Below are 25,284 nucleotides of genomic sequence, written 5' to 3'. Positions count from 1 at the left end.
AATAGACCAGATTTCCTGATTAATGGATTCTAATCTAAAGACTGGGCAGCACTATGAGACAGAGATGCATGAGAACAGCACCATCTAAACCAAGGACACTCAAACTTCCTTTACAAGGAGCCAATGAATAAAATAACCTGGTAAAAGTCTATCAATATTTCATTCTGAGCTGTTTTTTTGTGCACTAACCAACACCTATAGCAACCAGAGCCTTATATTTATATCAACCCATCCATTAGCACATTTGTATTAGCAAATTTATACAGGTATTTGTTGTAGTTTTCATTCACCACTATATATTTACCCAACTTTGATGGATTTCCAGAACCCTGGAAATGTGAAAGGGGTCTGTTATCTGAACGTGAAGCCACAATGAAAAAACCTTAGACCTCAGCGAATGTCAGTGTACATGACTCTACCCTTAGGAAAAATTGGGTCCATGGCAAAGGAGCAAGATCGAATCAAGAAAACACTAAAACCTGTCTCACATTTGCACCTGGATGAACCTCAAGAGTTCTGGAACAACATCTTATGGACAGATGAATCAAAATATTAATGTTTTGGGAATGGTTTGAGGTATCAGGACCTTGGATGCCTTGTCGTATTTGAGGCAACCATGAATTCTGCTGCATAGCAGAGAATGTTAAACTATCCATCCGTAAAATAAAGCTGTAACACAGTTGGGTAATGCAGCAATATTGCAAAACATAAAAGCAAGGCAGAATCTAAAACATGGAGTTCATGTTCAAAAGCCTAAAAATATCACTGAGCTGAAATAGTTCTGCGAAGAGGAGTGGGCCACAATTCCTCCACAGTGGTGTGAAACTCTCATAAATAAATTCACAATGAGTTTATTTGCAGTTATTGCTATCAATGGGGCTGTACGCAGTTACTGATTCTAAAGGGACAATCAATAACCTTTTCACAGAAGAGTTTATGCAGTAATATGCATTAATAAGATTTACTAAATATGTGAAACATTTTCAAAGCATTTTCAAATTAAACACTTTTTAACACTCAGAGCATCTCTTTAACCTGGCATACACATAACACATCATCAATTTATATTTTTAAATTCCGATAAAGGATTATTAGGCTGCATAAATTAGGTCAGCCGGAACCGGGAACACTTCCTATAACACCAGATGTACTCGTTACATCAGAAGAAGAATGGCATCTACGCTAATATGAGTCTTTCTGTTTATCCCAAGGTTTACTGTAGTCAACCAGATCCGGGCCGTATCCAGGTGAGACCAAGGACCTGCGCCTTGACACGACCACAACGCAGTCCTGAAGTATCAGCAGAGATTGAGTCAACTAGATCATTCATCGTGAAGGCCTCATCAACACGACAACCAGTGGCACAGTTCCTCAACAACCAATCATACCGGCGTGATGAATACGATCCTCAACTGGATGGAACTGAAATAAATACTTTGAATGTTGCAATCCTATCGGACTTATGAAAGCAACCTGAATCGTAACAAAGCACTGTTCGCCAGAGGAGAACTGGCCCCCCGACTAAGCCTGGTTTCCCCCAAGGTTTTTTCTCCATTTTAACACCTATTTGCCACTTGTTTGCCACCTGATGTCAACTGTTGGAGTTTGGGTTCCTTGCCGCTGTCACCTTTGGCTTGCTTAGTTGGGGACACTTGACATTTGACTTGACATTTGATAATCAACAGTGCTTTAATCTGCCTGCATTGACACTATTCTTTAAGAGCTGCTGTGCAGCCAAAATGATGTACCAGTTATCAATGTAAAGCTGCTTTGACACAATCTACATTGTAAAAAGTGCTATACAAATAAAGGTGACTTGACTTGACTATGCACCAATCAGTGATGTATCACTGTATTTACCGCAGACCATATGTCCAATAAATGTGTTGTATTTATACCTGTATGATAACCCATGCAGCTTTCAGTTTTATATAAATAAATAAATAAAGAGCTGATGAGTTAAATCAAAATATGATGAAAAATGCATTATCAAAAGGGTGAAAAAAAGTCTCTTTGGTCCAAAATGGTTCCCTACCCCTGACATAAGGAATACAATTTCTGGGTCCAAGCTTCCACTCATTTCAAGTGAGCACATCTCAATAGTCATTTATGAGCGCTATTTATTGATATTATATATTTAAGGTAAGCTTTTATAAACTCACAGTATACATACTACAATCTCCTGGCTCACAGAATCCAGGACACGAATATTTGAATGTTTCATTAAAGATGAATCACTGTCTGGCCATCTGGGATTTGGGTATGGGAATAAAGGTAAGGATAATGATTAGTTTTAAAGCACACAGTGAGTGTATATTAGTACCATTTGTTGTTTGCTTATGCCTTCTGATAGAGCATTTAAACTCAGAAAGGGTGACGAGTGACATCGACTTAAGCAGATTACTGGGAATGTTATTAGTAGTACTACTAAATCTGATGGGGCGGAGGAGAAACTATAGACTTAAAGTATGGCCACATTTATCTTTGCTCAGTTAAATTTTGCAGGTGAAATCTAGTAATTTCAATAGGAATCCACACAATCGAGAGTTTTGCTTAAGGGGAATAAAAGTTCTCCAAGCAGATTTCACTTGTGTTCAAGTTGGTGCCGCTAATTGGCCACATTGACCAGCAATCTGCTTGGTTTGAAAATTACTTCATGCATTGCTACAATGACAATGTTTTTTTTGTTTGTTTTTGTTTGTTTTTTTTGTTTTTTTTTTTTTTGTTTTTTTTTTGCCCACAAAGATCTTTTACAGTTAAGCTTGGTAACTATTTTTCCTCCCCAGGATTCATCGACATCCATTTCTCAAGGATCCATTTTGGGTCCAGTCTTGTTTTCACTGTATATGCTCCATTTGGGAATGATTTTTAAATAATATGGTGTGTTTTACCATCTATATGTGGATGACACTCAAATTTATGAGCCTTTGAGGCCAAATAGTAATGACTCAGGGGCAACACTCCTTATGTTTTTTGGAGGAAGTAAAAACATGGATGGCCGATAATCTCCAATTATTACCTGGGTCAAGTAAAAAACTTGGGAGTCATTTTTGATTCCTCGCTGAAGTTTGATAAACAGATAAAAACTGTGGTTCGGAACTGCTTTTTCTAAAGGCAATAGCCAAATTAAAATCGATTCTTTCAACTAGTGATTTGGAAAAAGTAATTCATGCTTTTATCTTTTGACGGTTAGATTATTGTAATGACATTTACCTTGGGGCTTGTCAGTCTCATATCACACATATCCAGCTAGTTCAAAATGCCGCTGCAAGAATGATCATGAATGCCAAGAAGACAGACCATATAACTCCATTACTATCTTTGTTGGGCTGGTTATCTATGCAATACAGGATTCAACTTACTTGGTTTTATACTTAGTTGAGCTTATTTAAATCTTATAACTCAAATGCAACGCTAAGATCCTCAAATAAGCTTCTATTAACTATTCCCGAGTGTGTCTCAAATTGAGGGGTGATCGTGCTTTTGCTGTCGCTGGTCCAAGATTATGGAACAACCTGCCTTTTGTTGTCAGATCTCCAACTTTACATATCTCTACATGCCGTCTACTTGACATTCATTTTCTATCGCATTTTAATTTATTATTTTAGTGGGTATTGTTTTGGTTGTTGTTGCTGTCATTTGTTATTGTACTTTTTTTGTTTATATATATATATATATATATATATATATATATATATATATATATATATATATATATATATTACGGAAGAGGATTAGGGCCAAGCAATATTAAAAAAATAAAACCATCACGAGATTAAAGTTGTTAAATTTCAAGAAAAAAGTCGAGATAAAATGTTGAGAATAAAGTCATTAAATTACAAGAAAAATGTCGTTAGATTATGAGAACAAATTCGTTAAATTATGAGAAAAAAAGTTGAGATAAAATGTTGAGAATAAAGTCATTAAATTACGAGAAAAAAGTCGTTAAATTATGAGAACAAATTCGTTAAATTATGACATTTTTCTCATAATTTAACGAATTTGTTCTCGTAATTTAAAGTATTATTATATTATTATATAGGTTTTCTATATATATATATATATGTACAGTACAGTCCAAAAGTTTGGAACCACTAAGATTTTTAATGTTTTTAAAAGAAGTTTTGTCTGCTCACCAAGGCTACATTTATTTAATTAAAAATACAGTAAAAAACAGTAATATTGTGAAATATTATTACAATTTAAAATAACTGTGTACTATTTAAATATATTTCACAAAGTAATTTATTCCTGTGATGGCAAAGCTGAATTTTCAGCATCATTACTCCAGTCTTCAGTGTCACATGATCCTTCAGAAATCATTCTAATATGATGATCTGCTGCTCAAGAAACATTTAATGTGTACAATTGTACAAAATATTTGTGTACAATATTTTTTTTCAGGATTATTTGATGAATAGAAAGTTCAAAAGAACAGTGTTTATCTGAAATCTAATCTTTTGTAACATTATAAATGTCTTTACTGTCACTTTTGATTGATTTAATGCATTCTTGCTGAATAAAAGTATTCATTTCTTTAATTTCTTTTCAAAAAAAAGAAAAATAAAAATTCTTACTGACCCCAAACTTTTGAACGGTAGTGTATAATGCTACAGAAGCTTTGTATTTCAGATAAATGCTGTTCTTTTGAACTTTCTATTCATCAAGGAATCCTGAAAAAAAAGTACACAACTGTTTTCAACATTGAAAATAATCATAAATGTTTATTGAGCAGCAAATCAGCATATTAGAATGATTTCTGAAGGATCATGTGACACTGAAGACTGGAGTAACGATGCTGAAAATTCAGCTTTGCATCACAGGAATAAATTACTTTGTCAAATATATTTAAATAGTACACAGTTATTTTAAATTGTAATAATATTTCACAATATTACTGTTTTTTACTGTATTTTTAATTAAATAAATGTAGCCTTGGTGAGCAGACGAAACTTCTTTTAAAAACATTAAAAATCTTAGTGGTTCCAAACTTTTGGACTGTACTGTATATATATATTGAAAGGGGACAAGCAAGACCAAGAATATCATAGTAATTTTGGGCAGGCTTTTTTTTTTTTTTTAACTTGGGTCAGAAACCACCTAAAGATCACACAGAACACCCTAGCAACACCCTGACAACCCAGCATAGTTGCACTGAACTGTTAAAAAAAAAAAAATAAATAAAAAACTTATAACCTAGACCACTGGACATAAAACAGATCTAAATCATAAAGCGTGCACTATGAAGCTATAAGGAAGCACATTAAATATGAAAAATGAATTCCAGATTGATGCTAGGGAAATGCCACAAACAAATTGTTAGAGTATAAGGGAGTTAGAATGATCAGTTAACAGCAGTAGCTGTAAGTATTTATTACCACTGTAAAAAAAATAAAAATAAAATAATAATAAAATGACAAACCTTTTCAACTATGCAAATATTCTGCAAAGTCCATTTCTGCAGTCTCTAAAATGAAACATTCTTATCTCAACGTTCAAATTAAAAGCTCCAGTACAGCTCCAACCCCTCCTCCATCAGAAACCTCCAGAGGACCAATCCTAGAACAGAGACATCTCCTCACTACCTCTGAGCTCTGCTGCCGTCTTATTGAGTTAAAAACATCCCCTTATCTGGAAGCTGGGAGAACTCAATGTGTCTGCTCTGACCAGAGAGGGGCTGGACACAACGTGTCCGGTTTGACATGTCTGAGGCGGGCTGCAGCACTCATCTGACAGGGCTGCATGCAGCAGACGCTGCACTGCTAATTAGAGAAGTGTTTATGAGAACAGCGAGGAAACGCTCTCACTCTGGGAGATGGAACGCTGGGTCAGTTCTGACACACTCCATCAGTGCGGCACTGCTTGGACTCAGAGGTAGAAGGAGAAAATGAGAGAGAGAGAGCAAGAAGAGAGAGCACATCTCGTTCCCAGGCAGAGGAAATGCTAGTGATGACAGACATCCTGTGTTTGTGAGACAGTGATGAGAGCAATTAGGAGCTTCAGCTGTTCAAGCCTGGCTTCAAATTAAATATAGATGAATTAGGAGAACATGATTAAAGAAAATGACCGGTTATATTCCGAAGATGTACATACAAAAGGAATAATGAGATCAGTTTCAAGATCCAGGCTTCTTATGTAAGATTGAGGGAAAGAGACTCAATTATGGAAAATGTAAAAGTTTTAAATGATCGGCCTGTTTCTGTCATTGGTTTCACAGTTCGAGGTCAAGCATATCTGTTGCCACGCCAAAATGAGCTGGGTTAAGGAAAGAATTTGTACTGTTGATTGTATTTTAATTAGGGCTGTCAAGCAATTAAAATGTTTAATCTAATTAATTACATGATGTGCCGATTAACAAAACCTAATTTATTTTTACCTAATAAATTAATCACACATCAAATTTGGCTGAGAAATTACCCCTAAAAGATCATTTATTTAAAGTTTAATTTAAAGTAGAATTTAAAGTCATTATTGCGTTAGAAGAGAAAAGCATCAAATAGACATTACGAAAACTAGTTTTAGAAAGAAATAATTTATTTGATTCAACATAGAATTTATAACACAAACTTTTAGGCTTCAATGGCCATATTTTATTTATTTATTTATTTATTTATTTATTTTCCCCCAGGAGCTGCATCTGAATTGGTATTTAGATATATTTACAGACCAAAACAACATTCCTCGAAATATCTTCTTTTATATTCCGCAAAAGAAAGAAAGTCATACAGGTTTGAAACTATATGAGGGTGAATAAATGTAAACAGAATTTTCATTTTTGGGCAAATGATGCCCTTTTTTTTTTTTTTTAAATGAAGTAATGTTCTAAATATGAAACTAAAACTACCAATAGGTGGTGGTAAATGTCTAAATGATTCATTCAAATGGCTGATTCATTCACTCTCTTTATGAATGGGCCATTGAATCATTGGTCACCCCCGACTGATTTGCTCAAAATACGGATTAATTCAGAAACGAAACACCTCAATGTGATGCTCGGAGACGCACAACAGTTATGCTCTGGCTTTACAGGTAATATTTTCATTGGCAAAATTGAGCAAAAACAGACAATATTGAGACAAAAAAATAACACAATATTAACTTATTCATTGAACTGTTTATAAAATCAATATCACATTTGCACTTGTGTAATATTGCACTTGTTACTCATGTGATATTGCTTAACTATACAATATAAATAAAACTCATACAGGGGCATTTTTGCCCTGATATCTTGAATTTTCGGGGAATTCTAACTGCATTCTATAGGCTACATAATGCAGTGAGTTGTTGCTCTGCTTTATGTCCGTCAACAGTCAACTGTAAGAAATGTAACGTGACCTATGTAGGCCTGGGGCTGGGCGGGCGTGTAAAATCATTTTATCCGCATTATTTTTCCATAACTAATTACTTAAATTAATGCTTTAAATCAACAGCCCTCATTTGAATTTAATGCCATGTTTTGAAAGTGCCACAGAATCTTATACTTTTTAGGGAAATCTATTAATGTGTCACTTACAGTTGTCTCTGTATGTTAAACTGGGATAGTATGAAAAATGCCTTGTTTAACTGTTTTACCAGTATTGGTATTTTACTCTATAAATACAATTTCAGTCCTCTTTATTTTAATGCATTTATGTTTGGTATCAATTTCACATGGATCAATTTCAAAACAGTTTTGGTGACCACTGACTTCAACTGTATGGACCAAAAAAAAAAAAAGTATATATGGTTGAATTATCCCTTTAAAGTATTAACATTAATTACATGAACATTAATTATTAACATTAATGCAAGACAAATTACAGCTTGCAGTAAGCATGGTTTACAACATATCACTTCAGTCGCAGCAAGAATTACAGCACATGTTTTATCGGCTAACACTTACATGATGATGTCGGGGGGGCCATCAGATGCTGTCAGGGAGACTGGTGGATGGTGACAAATGTTTATAATGCTTGTCATCATGTTCAAACATACTATCAAAGCATCTCCAGCAGGGCTCTGTACCGGTTCAAGGAACGTGAAAACCAGAAACTAATGAAATTTTGACTGGAATGTAACCAGAAACGGAAAACAAAATCAAATGTAATCGTTCTGAACAGAAATGGCCATTAACCGGTTAATAACGTTATTTTTCCGTTCTCTTTAATATCAACCAATCACAAATCCAAATAGTACAGCCTATGCAAATGTGACAGTGACACATCCAAAGTGTGTGAAATGGCCGCGCTCAGGCTCAGCTGTCAAGTCATCATAGGTTAGGTAAGTCACAATGGCAATGCCCTGGCATTAGTTTTTCCGATGATATATGTCACCAACCATCAAGCATTAGGCCTACATTTATGTGAAAATGAATGTCAAGTAGGCTAATATGCAGCTTGTTGTGCGCTTTGAAACCAGCGAAAATTGCAGGATATGTAGAACATAAGTTCACACAACGTCACATCACACACATGCAGCGCTTTTGTGAACGGAGAAAACAGAATAAAACTATAGGCCTACATAACACATATACAATATAAGGGAATATTTAGGCCTATAGGCTACGCGATATTTCACTATATAATTAGGTCTACAGATGAACAAAACGAAAATGGTTCATTGTGGCGCACTCCAAAGATCTAGGAAAGGAAACAGACATTCTGCTTGTTTTCGTTATTTAAGTGTTTTTTTGTAAATGTATGAATTATGTCTTGCTTTTACAGTGGGGATCGAAAGTTTGGTAACCCCTTTCAGAATCTGTGAATGTGAAAATTTTTAACAAAACAAGAGATTATATAAAATGCATGTTATTTTTTGTTTAATACTGTCCTGAGTAAGATATTTTACATAAAAGATGTTTACATATAGTCCACAAGACAAAAAAATAGCTGAATTTATTAAAATAACCCCGTTCAAAAGTTTGGGAACCCTTGGATCTTAATACTGTGTGTGGTTACCTGATGATCCATGACTGTTTTTATGTTGTGTGATGGTTGTTCATGAAAGTGTTTGAGTCCCTCAGTTGTCCTCAGTGTGAAAAGACGGATCTCAAAATCATACAGTCACTGCTGTAAAGGGTTCAAATATGCAAAAGATGCTGGAAAACTGAAGAATTTGCAAGACCTGGAGGATTTTTCTGAAGAACAGAGTTCAGTCTCTGAAGAAGAGACTCATGAACAACCATCACAAAACAAACAAACAGTCATGGATCATCAGGTAACCACACACATATTAAGATCCAAGGGTTCCCAAACTTTTGAACGGGGTTATTTTAATAAATTCAGCTATTTTTTTTTGTCTTGTGGACTATATGTAAACATCTTTTATGTAAAATATCTTACTCAGGACAGTACTAAACAAAAAATAACAAGCATTTTTTATGATCTCTCGTTTTGTTAAAAATTTTAACATTTTCACAGATTCTGAAAGGGGTTCCAAACTTTCGATCCCCACTGTACCTGTATGACCATAAATTACGCAGTACAAAAAATTCCAGTGGTCGCGCCGGCGCCTCACGTGCACACACAAATTCTTGCATTGCTTACTTGATATCGCAGCCTGTTAAATAATTAAAATAAAATGCAATCAACCAAACATATAAAACGTTACACTGCTCAATTCAATTCTGTAATACAATCTGCCGTTTACCACCCGTGACCACCGCCTCACTGTGCTATTATGTGAAGGATGACGTCGATAATGCAAGTGAAGTACAAAGCTTACATAATAAATAATAGTTTAGCATTCGTCTCGAAAATGGAAACAGTTTGATTTGTGCCGAATGAGAAAGGTAGGCTTCAGATTCACTTTAAATTAATTTGTTTAGGATCTTATTTAGTTTTATTTCTAGTAAATAAACCTGTTTCTCGCCTTGAATATAGCAATGGAATGGTGTTAAAAAAGAAAAGAGAATAAAAAAAAAAAAAAAAAAATCATTTTGGCTTGATGTTTATTTAGCCTGAATAGGCTGTTAACAATAGAGGTTTTGTGGTAAAATAAAATAGGGCAGAATTTATGTTTACAAACATTATAATTATATTATATATTATACATTTTATTTTATTTACCGATAACTTACATAAGGCCATTTCTGAATGTAATAATAAAATGTGACGTATAGGCTACACGACATATCTTTTTTCCTCTCAGGAATAGCGTCTGTATTTTTAACCATGCAGCAAAAATTTTAAAATATCGTGAAAAAATACTTTATAACACATTGATAGATTTTCCTTTGGTTTAATAGGTTCACATTTGGACAGAATCTTGTTATAAAAGATAGGTAGGCCTATTGGCTAAGATGGCAAATACTCTCTTTGTTTTTAAATAAATAAAATTCTGCACGTATTATTATTATTATTATTATTAAGTAGGCTACATGCAAACAAAAAAAAAGTTAAAAAATAAAGCTATTAACCATTATTTTTTCTAAACAAACTGGTTTCGGAATGTTAATAATACAGAAGGAACGCTGGAACAGAAATGTTAAAATACCGATTCTGCTCGGAGTGAAATGATTTAATTTTTTGATTTTTTTTTTTTTTTTTTTTCCCGTTTTTAAGCTCTGATCTGCAGTGATCAGAAACAGGCTCTTGCAGTCAATTTCATTGAGCTTGTATTGAGTGTCAGAAAAAATACTAAATGCTGACACTGATTAATTATTACTCAATTAAACTATTAAAATGATCAATTAATCATTAACAGCCCTAAACCAGTTTGAAAAATAACTCCCCAATAGTTCATAAAAAAATGTCCTCATCCATAATCTCGTTTTGACTAATCCTGTTTGAGGAAATGACTTTTGGAGCAGAGAGACATTTGAAGGATGAGAGAATGAAACTCATCTATTTAAGTTTTCATGTCGTGTCTAGAGGCAGCTCTCCCCCTGCAATCACCATCCAGATGAAGGTGACCATCATAAATTCTAATCTATAGTCTATCATCTCTGAATTTCATGTATACCCTCTAATTTCTTCAGGAGATCTTTTCATTATTAACTTTCTACCAACCAAAAACTTATAGCTTATAGTCCTTGATGTTTGAAATCCTGTTATTTCTGAGGAGTGATTCTGTGGTCTTGGTGATGTTGTACTGTATATTTAGGTGCCTGGTCAGATTATTGAAATCTTGCGGGCAAAAAAAAAAACAATTGTGTAGAGATGTATGAAGCACCACTCACATAGCATTATTCACACACACCGTCAAACCAATCATTTTTCTGATGGTCAATGCAATAATAGGTCCAGACAGAATCAGTCTTTTTTTTTTTTTCTTCTAATTTATATATTTCTTTTTTGTGAAAATCTTCTAAATTTGACAGAATGTAGATTCTGTGACACTAGTGGCATCTAGAGGAATTACAAAATAAAGCATATTTCCAAAAAACCTTGCAAATGCCCCTTTCATCAATCACGCTTCCCCCAATTCAAACATCACAAATACAGCTCTAATGTGTGCTTGTGAAGGCTTGTGAACAGGTAAAAGTAATTCCAACATATTAGGAATACTTTTAGCTGTATTGATATGTGTCATGAGAAAGCAATTGAGTAGGCTAACACTTTAAAGGTGGGGTAAGCCATTTTTCAAAAATGCTGTTGGACATTGTTGATATATGAAATCAATCCAAACAAATCCACCCCTCTCTTCATTGCTCCACCTCCAAAACTCACCCTCCAATCCTGCCACCCTGCTCCAAGTCGGTATCGAACCCCAGCCCGTTCGCTGTTGGCAGGCGAGGTGAGAGCACTAACAATGAAGCTAAACACTGCATTCTCTAGCGGTTGTCAGTGCGCAGTGGTTTACCTGCACAGCTCTCACTATCTGGCCACTATTACACATGCAAAGCGAGAGTGAAAAATAAAGTGCAGATGATGAACGAACGACAAGGAAACACAAAAAAACGAATGTACAGTACACAAGAGTAAATACAAACAAGAGTTTGTTGTTAGTCGCCAACAGCACAGCAGCTTCAGACAATCAGTGACACTCAAACCCAGTGTTACTCACATCTGAAGCAGAATCAAAGCAGCCTCCTTTTCTTCAAATCTCCCTCTTGCTCGTTCTCTAATCCTCAACCTTCATACGCCCCCTAATGCTGATTGGATACATGTTTGTTGTTGGTGTTGGCCAGACTAACTTCCAAACGGTGTTTTTGAAAAATAACTTACCCCACCTTTTACATGTCTTTGACATGACAAACCACAACTGTTTGAGGCTGTCTACACTAGACACAAAATAAACATTACAAACTGGTACATTTGTCTTTCTGAAGAGGTGCATGATGATGTTGTATTGCAGTGTATATTTCTGGCCAGTTTAATATTTGAAGGTCTAAAGGCAGTGAATTTTGGTTTGCACTTCTTTAACCAAAGCTGAATTTATTTTCCCGTGTAATGCATCAGTCATGGTCCCACACCATCTAAACACCCTTTGGCTCATCCTGCTACAGTAGTCACGCCCCAAACTCTTACTATAGGTTGAGCTGGAAAGAGATTGACAGATCTTACTGGACCACTCTCAGTGTGTTGATGGTGCTTGGGAGGCTCAATGTTTACACTTTTGGGGGAGAAAAGCCAATGAAAGGCATACTAATAGTCAAGATGACGACAAACAGAACAAACTGGGTTAAGAAAATGTATAAAAAAAAAATAAAATAAAAAAAACCTTACTTCACCCTTAAATATGAGAATGTGCTAAGAAATGTTTAAAACATCATCAATGTTGGAAAGAAATTTTGTGGAACTTTTGCAGTCATAACATAACAGGGGAAAGTCACTGAAACTTAAATCCTAAATCCTTAAAATCCTTCAACTAAAACAGTTACTGTCCAGTGGAGCAACAGACTCACTAAAGTTCCCACCCTCTCATGCATCTTTCCACCAACCATTTATGAAACATATATGATATTGATTTAGTCTATGTGTTTCCCTATCTCCATCTCCCTGATGGTCTTTTTTCTCTCTTTCTGATTCATATGTGGAATTATTTGTGGTGTGTTTTTTCTTGGATATAAGGCACAAGAGGAACATCTCTCCTGCTTTTTCTTCTGTTCTTTTGTCTTTATTTACCGTTCCGTGTATATTTGGCTCTCAGCGCCATTGATGAACAGAAGCATTTCACCGGATCTATAACATGTGTGCTCTGTCAATGTATTCTGCACCGTTGGTTGTTGGGATTTCATTGTGTAGAGTGTTTACCTGGAGTTACAGCAGAGCAGAAGCATCTCTCTGTTGTTCATAAGGACCTGCAGAAGAACGAGGAAGGCCTTGGCGCGGATGACTGAAGACGGACTCTCCAGAGAGCGGATTATCTTCATAACAAAGTCCTGCAAAGAGGCGTTCAAGCCGTTAGCACAGTCTTGTTAGCACACACGCGTCATTTAAAAAGACCGGGAGGTCTCTGGACATTTAGTGTGGCATAAGCCCCAATTGTCTGACAGTAATTTGACAGGTGCTATCACTTACACAGAGAGGTGCTGGAGGGGATGGAAAAGCCCCCCGAAATGCACTTGATATAAAACAGAGGTTAATAAGCTAATGAGTTCCACAGCATTTAGTGGACAGCAAATCAGGAGGAATTGATTAACTTTCACTATCAGCATAATTGGGGGGGAACTGTCAAAAGCAAAACAATCCGAAACATTAGGATTAACTACAGCACGAGAAGGGGAGTTAATTAATTTCAAACGCACCTACTGTACTCTCGGCATGGATCGTAATTACATCAACAGTATTCCAAGCTGCACTCCGAGATTGCGGCTCTTCCTTACCCAATTAGCCCAGTCGCTCGGCGCTTCATTGAAATTTAAATTCTATGCTAGACAATGTATGAATAAACACGCCACGTTCTGGACTTCTATTCGTCAGGGGAATTAAGCAGAGAAATCCACAGCAGTTTATAATTGGTCCGGAGGTGATCCAGTAAGTTTTAGGTACTCAAAAGGTTTTTTTGTTTTTCTAATATTCAGAGTCAAATTGGAAATTTGCATGCAAATGAATACAGGTCAAAGAAAATTAGCATTGTTAATCTGAGAGGGCCTTGAAGGCAGTATACAGTGGCATTTAAATCAATTTATACAGCCCATTTTCCAATTGATTACTGCCTCAGATAAAGAGCAAAACAGAGCCGTACAATGTTTTGCTCGTTCCTGACACGCCACGTGGCCGGCATTGCTTCACGGGCTGCTGGGTAAATCTAAGAGAAACATAAGTTGCAGTCAGTTTCTGAAAAGAGGATTGAGAAATTTTGAAAGAACTTGTAAAATTAATTATGTGGGGGAAAGAACTGGGATACCTATAAATAATTCCTGATGAAAACTGGACATAACGGTTAAAGGTGCCCTAGAATTAAAAATTGAATTTACCTTGGCATAGTTGAATAACAAAAGTTCAGTACAGGGAAATGACATACAGTGAGTCTCAAACACCATTGTTTCCTCCTTCTTATATAAATCTCATTTGTTTAAAAGACCTCTGAGAACAGGCGAATCTCAACATAACACTGACTGTGACGCAACAGTCGGGCTCATTAATATGTACACCCCCAATATTTGCATATGCCAGCTCATGTTCAAGGCATTAGACAAGGGCAGGACGTCTGGATGTGCACAGCTGAATCATCAGACTAGGTAAGCAAGCAAGGACAATAGTGAAAAATGCCAGATGGAGCAATAATAACTGACATGATAACATGCTATTCTTAGTGATATTTGTAAATTGTCTTTCTAAATGTTTCGTTAGCATGTTGCTAATGTACTGTTAAATAGGTTTAAAGTTACCATCGTTTCTTACTGTATTCACGGAGACAAGACTGTTGTCATTTTTTAAACACTTGCAGTCGGTATAATTCATAAACAACTTCATTCTTTAAAAATCTCTCCAACAGTGTGTGATGTTAGCTTTAGCCACGGAGCACCATCAAACTCATTCAAAATCAAATGTATACATCCAAATAAATACCATACTTACGCGATTAGACATGTTGCATGACGAACACTTTGTGTGAACTTTGTTTATGCTGTTTAAGGCAAGCGCGAGCTCGGGGGGAGGGGAGCACGAGAATTTAAAGGGGCCGCAGCCTGAATCGGCGCATATTTAATGATGCCCCAAAATAGGCATCAAAAATCTATGGGGTATTTTGAGCTGAAACTTCACAGACACATTCAGGGGACACCTTAGACTTATATTACATCTTTTGAAAACATGTTCTACGGCACCTTTAAATTTACAGAAATAATGGTTATGAATATGATTAGCTAAAACTACACTACCATTCTTTTTTTTTTTTTTTTTTTTTTTTAAGAAATTAATCATTTTATTCAGCAAGGATGTATTAAATTAATCAAAAGTGACAGTAAAGACATTTGTAATGCTACAAAAATATTTATATTTCAAATACAGTAAATGTGGTTCTTTTGAACTTTATATTCGAAGAATACAAAAAAATATATATAGGTAATTTACAATAAGGTTTTATTTGTCAACATTAGTTAAAGGTGCAATATGTAATCTTTTTTGTCCACTATAGGTCGCTAGAGGCCTATTCAAAACAAAGGCGTAGCTTGAGAATTGGAGTAGGACTCGGGAGAAATCATGTTCATGGATGCGATTGTTAACGTTACTGTAGTATGAAGCAGAGCAGGACCGAGTGTTGTGGGAGCTGAACAAGGCCACTGGAGCAACACACGCCGCGAGCAGTGGAACTTTTATTATGCCACAATCGCCGGCTCTGCTTTTCCGGTCATGAGTATGAGGTAACAGCTCTGTTTATCATATTAGATACATTTGAGTGTGTTGAAAATGTTATAATGTTACTCTGTGCATTCGCTCGGTGGCTCCTGTGAGACACTTGTTCCACAATGCAGTAAACTAGATCGATTTTAGAATATCATATTAAATGCTGGATGGCTTGTGTTGATAAATGACATGCAATTAATTTTAAAACACTGTATAATGGAGAAAATGCTGTATTACCGTTACTAAAAATAGAACTAAAGCATGGTACTCGCAAAAAATCAAGAAAATTAGATTTAAACAAATCTACAGCTCAATACTAAACATGTTGAGCTATATAACAATAATTAGTTTTCTGTCTATAAATATATCAAAACAGTTGTTCCCTTGCCTATTAAAATGTAAATATTAAAGCATCTTTAGTGTTTCCATGGTTTCTACAAAATAAAACCAGAAACCGAGGGTAACGCGAGTATGATGGCAATTAACAGGCGACTCCTCACACGTCCCGGAGCCTTGGTTAAAACTGCAATTTTCTCATGATTTACAAAGTTGCAAACATTTGGGATATTGTAAGTACTCAAATGAAAAAAATATATAACACTGGCCTAGTGGTTTTTGGATATTTTACTGCAAAATTCTTACATATTGCACCAACTATTTTAGTAAACATTAACTAAGATTAATAAATGTTGTAGAAGTATTTTTCATTCTTAGTTACTTCTTATAGAAAGCAATGTCTTAAATTACTGTTGTTACTTATTCTCACCTGAACTTGGCTTGCTTGTTTGTTTTTTAATAACCAAAAAAAAAAGTTATATTTTTGGCAAATGTAAAGGCTCTTTCACACCAAAAGTGAAATTAATAAGCTTCAGGCTGATCACAAATGTGATGTTTTTCTAAAGACATTTTTTTGCTTATTAGTATGGTTGAATTGGATCATCAAAGGGCAGCACCAAAGAAATCAATTATCAATTAATTTGAAACAATTGGGAAAAAAAACAAAAAAAACATCACAGACCAGAGTACTTCTACATCCAGAAGTCAAGGCTCGAGAGAGACAAAAAAAATAAAAAAATAAAAAAACATAAAAAACCTCTTCTGCCAGTCTTTCTGCAGGTGTTACTAACAAAAGAAAGAATGCTGAGTGGCAGTGAGGCACAGCGCCTGCAAACGCAGCTGCTTCAGAACACCGTATAGTTGCTGAGACTAACAAAAATGGTCCGATCTTAAAGTTGTTGACCGATGAAGTGCTGCCAGTACTAAGAACGATACAGGCTGTCAATAACACAAAGCAGAGAGAGATGGCACAGGATGTACAAAGTGTGTGCCAAACTGAAAGAAATCAAAAACTTATTGGCAGAACTGAAAAAAAAAAAAACAATTCTGCACTATATGCAGCATTTTCTTCACATTGGATGTGCTGAACTGCTGCTGCATTGACACCACTGTTCAGAGAGTTATGGTCAAACATAGTGAAATGATCAGAATTGGGGTCAGTATGTACTGAACGAAACTGTTATGCCTAACGAGTTCAAACACTGGGGGCAATTGTAACGCACTAAATTTCTTCAGCACACTCAGTGACACTCAGTACATTTTTAGTAAAGTACTGTAATTTCTCAGCATGATAAAAATAATAATAATAATAATAATAATAATAATAATAATAATAATAATAATATTAAGCAGGGAATTTTAACAGGAGACCAGGGTCTGTTATCACAGGTCACAGAGGGGAAAAAAATAAAAAAATAAATAAAATATGGAGACTTTCCATAAACAATTATTTCTATCCTGGCCTGTTTAATATAATGGAAGTGAATGAGAAATGGAGCTGCTTTCAAAACCTCTTGCACTATCATTAAGTTATTTTATATAAAAAAAGAACAAAGAAGTAAATGACAAACAATAAGAAAAATATGATTTCAAATTTCCAAATATGATTTCAAGTTCCAAATTAAATTAAAAGCTACAAGCAGCGATGAAAGGGCACCCGTGCCACCGGTGGCTTTAGGAAAACAGAGCACGGCGGGCAATGTGCATTTAAGTATATAAATATACGAGGGCTACGTGAGTCATTTGTATTTCCCACACTTCCTGCTACCAGCTGGTGGCGCTATGACTATATATATATATATATATATATATATATATATATATATATATATGGTGTGTAGATGTCTTCAGGCCAGGGCACTTATCAAACATGTGAAGTCTGAGGCAGACTGGACATTGTATGCATGAGTTACAACAACTTCCTGTTTCATGATGATAATAGCATGCTTTAGCTCTCAGCTAAGTGTTGCTAGCATGTTTGATACTCAATTGCATATTTTAGTATGTAACTAGTAGTGCATCACAGTGTTTACACATCACTCCCTGTTGCCAGTGGGAGGCGCTGTTACTATAAATGAATACTGTCATGTAGATGTGTTCAGGGCAGGCCTGTTCTCAAACATGTGAAGTTTGGGGCAGATTGGACATTGTATGCCTGAGTTACAACAACTTTGTTTCATGGCGTTAATTGCATACATTAGCACTTAGCCAAATGTTGCATGATTTAATGTGTTTCTAGCATGTTTGTTACTTTATAGCATTTTTAAATGTGTTTCAGGGAGTGAATTACAGTGTAAAGCATGTCATTTCCCGTTGCCAACAGGTGGCGCTATGACTGTAACTGAATATTGGCATGTAGACATCTTCAGGCCAGGGCTTTTATCAAACATGAAGTTTGGGGCAGATCGGATATTGTATGCCTGACTTACAACAGCTTCCTGTTTCATGGTGAAACATCAAATTGTGTCAGGCCGCCACAGACACGCCGTTCAACGAAAACTCAAAATCGTCACAATTTAACATCGCAAAAGCCTTTAGATTAGACTGACCAAATATGATGTTTATCTGATAAAATCTAGGTATTGGGCTGTTACATGTGTCTACCAAATTTTATACTTGTACATACTTGTAGCGCAAAGGACACTTAATTGAAATTTTGTAGGTGGCGCTATCGAGCCATTTTGCCACACCTAATTCTGAAACCCATATCAGACGTAAATGTTCACCATTTCTGATGGTGTGCAAAGTTTCATGAGTTTTTGAACATGTTTTGGCCCTCAAAAATGCAATTTATTTCAGAGAAGCAGAAGAATTGACCGAGCAATTACAATATTCCTAATAAATTACGTTTTTCAGGTAGGTTTAACATGTATAGATTTATTTAACATCTCTTGTTGTTTGAATAACATTAATGACACAGATGGGTATTTTAGGCTGCTGTCCCTTTAAAACCGAATGCTAGAATTTACTGACACACATCCGGTTTTCACTGAGCTGTATATGTTCACTTTAGACATAACAAGCCATAAACAACTGTATTTACGTGAGATTTACAACACACATTTTTACAACTGTGTCTGTATTTGACCATGCAGGCGGCAAAGAGAACTGAAATTATTATACTGAAATATTAATATACTTTATTATTCTGAAATGAGTGAAGCGTCAATAAATTAAAGGTCCCGTTCTTCGTGATCCCATGTTTCAAACTTTAGTTAGTGTGTAATGTTGTTGTTAGAGTATAAATAAAATCTGTAAAATTTTAAAGCTCAAAGTTCAATGCCAAGCGAGATATTTTATTTAACAGAAGTCGCCTACATCGAACGGCCAGTTTGGACTACATCCCTCTACTTCCTTCTTTAATGACGTCACTAAAACAGTTTTTTGACTAACCTCCGCCCACAGGAATACACAAGAGTTGCGTTTGTAGAGTGTGTTTGTCACCATGTCGTCGAAACGCTGTTATTTTCATCCCGCAGTCCAATCACCGGGTCTGATTCCGGCTCAAATTAATAGGGTAAAATTAAAGACATGTTTACAATAACACTGAGCGCATGCATCTCCACTTTATGGTAAGAGGCGTGACCTTTCTGGGCAAGGTTCGCTAAGCTGCTGTCGAATCACAACACAGGAATCGCTGGCACAATCAGAACTCGTTACGTTTTTCTGAAGGAGGGACTTCATAGAACAAGGAAGTCATCAGCCCGTTTTTATGACAGTGGAAACAGCGGTATACAGATAAGTAAATTATGTGAAAAATACTGTGTTTTTTTACACGCGAAACATGAACACATGTTATATTGCACACTATAAACACAATCAAACCTTCAAAAAAAACACGAAAACCGGGACCTTTAATAGATTTATCATTTGAGTTCCACAGTAAGAAGCAAGTAATACAGGTGTGAATGATATAAAGGTGAATTAATGAATTACTGCTTTAAAATGTTATGATTGCATTATTATTATTTTTTTTTTTTTTGGAACACCTCAATAAGCCTACATTTTAGTAAAAAGTGTTTTCCAACCATTATATTTTTCCAACCATTTTCATGTTGGTTTCTCTAAAACTTTTGCTTTAAACGCACATTATTCCTGACAGCCAAAATAATTTGTACCATATATTAATAAGTATTAAAAGTTGCAGTATTACTTTGAAGTGTACTCTCATTTGAGACACAGTGAGTTATTTTATTTTTAGTGTTACAATTGCCTTGAACCAACCATTACGGGGTGAATGTAAGACTTTTTGTACTAAATTTGATAATGACTTTTTCTCTATTATGGTACAGAACGTCTATAGTACTTTTTTTTTTTTTTTTTTTTCTCAAAATAATTAAAAAGAGTGAGAACTAAAATCAGGATGAGGGAGAGAAAGATGGAAAGAATGAAAAAAAAAGGGCAAGGCAGCAATAGAAAAAAAGAGAGGCAGAGAGCAGTGCAAGTTTAAGTGTTTTCATAAATGCACTCGGAATGCAACAAGGTGTGTAAAATCTGAGCAGTGTCCTTTGGGTTTCTTTATACAGGAAGTACAAAACACCATGTTCTCAGGGCAATTGCACGGATTCTCCCCAGCTCCAAACTTAACTCAAAGAAATCTCACCCAGGACTTCACATGCTAGAACTGCTGTGTGCAACTGTATTGTGGGCAACACAGCACACTTGTCCTTTTCTTTTTCCCTACTGAAATGCTTCTCAACTATTTTTACCACTCTAATTAAAAGTGAGAGGAAAGAGTGTGAATGTTTTCTGAATGCAATGAAAAAACTGAAAACATGAGAGAAAATGAAAACATCAATCATTAAGGTGTAGGTTTCTTTCACACCACCACTTTATTAATATTTAAATATATAAAAAAACATGTTTGTATATTTCTGATAACTATGAATTATGCAGCTATGTTAAATCCCAAAACATCTTCCTAAACACTGCCAAGACCAATAAAGTATAGAACTATTTATTAAGACTGTACACACTCAGTTTACATTTTTAATTTACGAAACTAAAACCTGGTTGGAGAATGTTTGGTCTGGACCAGTGTTGGATGTAATGCATTATTAAGTAATTAATTAATGTAGTTTAATTACTACTCCCTTGGAAAGGTAAAGTAAGGGATCACACTTATTTTTCTATAATTTAATTACAGTTGCTTCTGATGTAATTGCATTACATACTGTATAGACTATAGAACAATTCTATATGAAAGAATAGTGCATTTAACATCAAAATGTAACATCTAATGAAATAAAATGCATGTTTTTAATGTAACATTCTCCCTTTAAATACTTTGGTCAGTCCAAGAATAATTAATGCAATTTTATATTGTTTATTTTAAAGAATTAAAAGAGCAATTTCATGTCTGTTCTTGTATTGTTCAACTGGTCAAAGTTGATATGGGATTTAGAAAGTAATAAGTGATGCAATACTTTTTTAGAAAGAGTAAATAATACAGTAATCTAATTAAAGATGTTGAAGTAGATGTTGAAGTAGCTAGCATTTTATTTATTTATTTATTTATTTATTTATTTTTTAGAAAAGAAAATAATAAATGCAATTAATATGTTTGGATATTCAAATTACATCATAAAATGAATGGACATAACTTTCATTAAACAGCCCATCTGGATTTGATTCATAAATAAATAATCCACAGAAGGTACTTCTCCATAATTTAGGCAAATGATAAATGGAAACTCCACCATGGCAATATTATTTTCCTTATTATTAGTATTATTATTATTATTATTATTATAAATTACACCAAATTAAAGCTATAAATGTAAAATGGACTAAACGTGTTAACTTTGATAGCCCTAATAAATATGTATGCATGTGCTTGTATGTACATACCCGGTCCTGTACCAGTCTGTGGGAATGTGCTCCTGATGCCAACATGGCTGCGAACATAGTGAGCAAGTGTTGCTGGACACGGCTGATGCCTGACACCAGGCAACTGAGGATGCTGGGTAATCCCACCTTGTCAATCACGCTTTGGAAGGCCCCTGCAGATTGGCGTGTTATTTTACATAGAGCCTGGAAGGGCAGATAAAGGTAAGAAGACAGGTGGGTGGAGTTGAGTTAAATACAGTATCTCTAATGCTGCTGCTTTTTGTTACATACTATTTATTTATTCAGAGGAATGTAATGTAAATGGCTTATAAAAAGGTTGAGAACCTTACAGTATAATAACAGCAAGTTGAGTTGAAGAAAAGAAGAATGTGTCAGTACATAGGGCTGGTGTAAGAAAAAAATATAAATAAATAAATAAATAAAAACCTAACCTTAGCATCATGAACTATATATTTAAAGGGGTCATGACATGAGAAATCAAATTTGCCTTGATCTTTTGACATAAAGATGGTCTTTGAACCATTAAAACATCCTGCAAGTTTCATAGCTTAACCCTCTAGGGTCTTTTTAGGCTGGATCGGCAGGATCAAGTCGTTGCTTAAAATGAAACCAAAACCACAGTCAGGCTCTTCTTCTGATGTAAATTCATCCAGGATTATTCCTCACCACATTCTAAAACTATGTAAAGTAAATGAATCTGATGAAACTTGATGTGTTTTATCAAGTTGATGTGGTTGTTGTTTGCATGAATCAACCCAGATCATTACTGTATGAATAGTGTGTGCTGTCCACAAGAGTGTTCACTTTAGCGGTAATAAGCTCACAACTTTACATCTCTCTATTTTCATACAGATTAGATAAACAGAGAATATTTGTTTTTGTTTTGAATTGTATAATTTAAAAGTAGACAGTCAAATGTTTCTATAGATATATTGCTCATGTCTGTGTGGCAAGTATTCGCTAAGTTTTGTTTCATTTTTGTGATGCGCTCCACAAAGTATTTCATAGAGACCAAGATGGCAGAAAGCACACTCTGTTTGTTTTCTTTATTTTACAAAAGCACAAGTTTTCATTGTATGTAGACACAAATAAAAGTAGACCCTTTAGTTTCAAATGATGTATTGTTTTTATCAGTATGACCATAAATGACAGAGCATTTTAAGTCGATTTCGCTGCTATGTGAAAATAATCCAACAAAACGCACTGGAGCATTTGTCGACCCCAGAGGGTTAAAATGTCCTCCTCGTTATAAAAAAAACAAAGCATTTATTTAATCAAACTCCAAAAACAGCTCGTTTTGATATTGCAGGATCTGTGATAACTACATTTTATCACAGATCATGTGATAAAATGTAAAAACATGCTTCCAGAAGAAGACATCAATGAATAATTACAGATCATTGCACCACAGCCCCCGCCTACTGGCATTCAGTCTCTTAACGGCTAACATTTGCCTACACTGGATATGAGAAAATATAACCCATTTTAAATCATTGACTAAACAACAATGAAAATCTGGAATTCAGAACCTGGAGGGCGGGTTCCTTATGGTGGGTCAGAGCCGACATTTAGTGCAGTTTGTATATAGCACCAAATATTTTCAATCTCACGTTGTTGCTGAAAAATTCAGATGCATTGAGAAACTTTTGTAACCAACTCTCTGAATGTAAAATAAATTAAAATCTGAAAATAAATTAAACAGTATGAACTGTTGAACAGTACGTGTTTGAACTCCCTGTTAAAGTGATGAGACTTATGTTTTTTGATACTCACAGATATAGCGCTGACCCTGAGTGCATCCACTGTGGAGTGTGTGAACAGATACCAGAGTGCAGGTCCCACCTCTGCAGTGATGAATCCCTGGGCATATTGAGACTCTCGGCTGCACACATTCTCTATGGTTTTAGCAGCCATGTGGTTCACCACCAACTCCTCCTGAGAAACACGAATCCCCCATAATTCATTAATATCCAGCTATTGCTTAAATCAATATACACAGGGTTAGCTGTAGTCTTCCAACATTCAATGTGTTACCAAGCACCTGATAAGCCCCAAATGACAGAAAAATTTAAGATTTGTTTTATATTACACTTACTATAAATAAATAAATAATTGAAATGTATTCACGTATTACACATTATACACAAACTTTCATCGGAAACAACTAGGATTCGCTGATAATCTGCTGTTACTGGTGAATGAGGCTGAACAGACTATCTTCCGCCTCGGCCTTCATCCTCCCATCCCACCGACAATTGGTGATGGGGCCGGACTGACTATCTCCCATCCCGGCCTTCATCCTCCCATCCTGCCGACATCTGGTGCCATTGTCGGCAGTACATGCCCATCAATGAGTGTAAGTTGCCTTGTGTACTTATGTTATAATTATAGTAGGTAGTCCGCAGTAACTGTACTAAAGGGTGGGTGTGGTGACAGTGCTGACAGCAGACACACCCCCAATGTTTGAGAGCAGAGAATATTGCTTTTTTTTTTTTTTCAAAATTTTGATAACTTATTTTATTTACTTGCCTTTTTTTTTTTTTTTTTAGGATTTTAATTTGGCTGGGTGGTTAACATGTTTTTCTGTGGAGTGACAAACTCAGAACACATTTAATATTGCTTTAAATTGGCTTTAGCATCAATTACTTTGAACAACTTTCACTGGGAAATTGCTAGTAAATTTCACAAATATTTACAAAGAAACGGCAAGTAACATAGAATTGAATGCAACATTTTGAAGTAGAATGACTGAAATAGTATTTCCTTGTAAAAACATGCTCCAATTATCTTTGTTTTATTTACCTTGTGTTACCAGAAAAAAAAAAAAAAAAAAAAAAGGACATTAAATCAAAATGTAATAACTTGCTCCGTCTCTGAAACAACTTTTACCTTTTGGTTGATGTCACCATGATCTCTTCATTTTCAACCATTCCCCTATATCCACCTCCACTGTATTATGCAACACCCACTTTTCACAATCTAATCAATTCCCATTGGCTAAAATTAAGAACTATTAGATTACACAAGTAAAATGGTACTTTATGCAGACTTTAAAAGCAATCGTGCTCTGAAAAAAAAAAAAAAAAGAGAGAGAATCTAAAGGACGGTTGTAGCATTAACTATTACACTCAAAGACATGCGTTCATAAATCCATTTGTAAGTGGGACACACAGACCTTTATGAATTTCACGCAATTACATCATGACCTAATAGTCCCTCAACACCCTCCAAACTTGAGTGAAATAATTTCCTTAAATTTCACACCACAGCGAATCTCGCTCACAGATAACGAAGGGCAATATGTAGAGATTTAGCTGGCTGTGTTTTTATGAATTTGGACCCCTGTCCTTGAGCGTGTCTCTCTGCAACCGTATCTGGTGGA

The 25,284-nt window shown here is 35.3% G+C and overlaps 1 protein-coding gene across 5 annotated transcripts in view; it reads right to left on the bottom strand.

The window, feature by feature from the left end:
* ulk4 (unc-51 like kinase 4) overlaps window positions 1-25,284 on the bottom strand; it is a 244,137-nt gene that overhangs the window by 155,803 nt on the left and 63,050 nt on the right. For all 5 annotated transcript variants that reach the window (XM_048152779.1, XM_048152780.1, XM_048152778.1 and 2 more), the window contains exons 20-22: window positions 23,676-23,837; window positions 21,903-22,085; window positions 13,179-13,306 (exon numbers count right to left, since the gene is read on the bottom strand). In XM_048152779.1, coding sequence (XP_048008736.1) covers window positions 13,179-13,306; window positions 21,903-22,085; window positions 23,676-23,837 — 473 coding nt within the window. The remainder of the gene's footprint in view (window positions 1-13,178; window positions 13,307-21,902; window positions 22,086-23,675; window positions 23,838-25,284) is intronic.

Source organism: Megalobrama amblycephala, linkage group LG13, assembly GCF_018812025.1.
Source record: "Megalobrama amblycephala isolate DHTTF-2021 linkage group LG13, ASM1881202v1, whole genome shotgun sequence".
NCBI lineage: Eukaryota > Metazoa > Chordata > Actinopteri > Cypriniformes > Xenocyprididae > Megalobrama > Megalobrama amblycephala.
The sequence above is the reverse complement of the archived record's forward strand: the minus strand, read 5'-3'. Positions and strand labels throughout refer to the sequence as shown.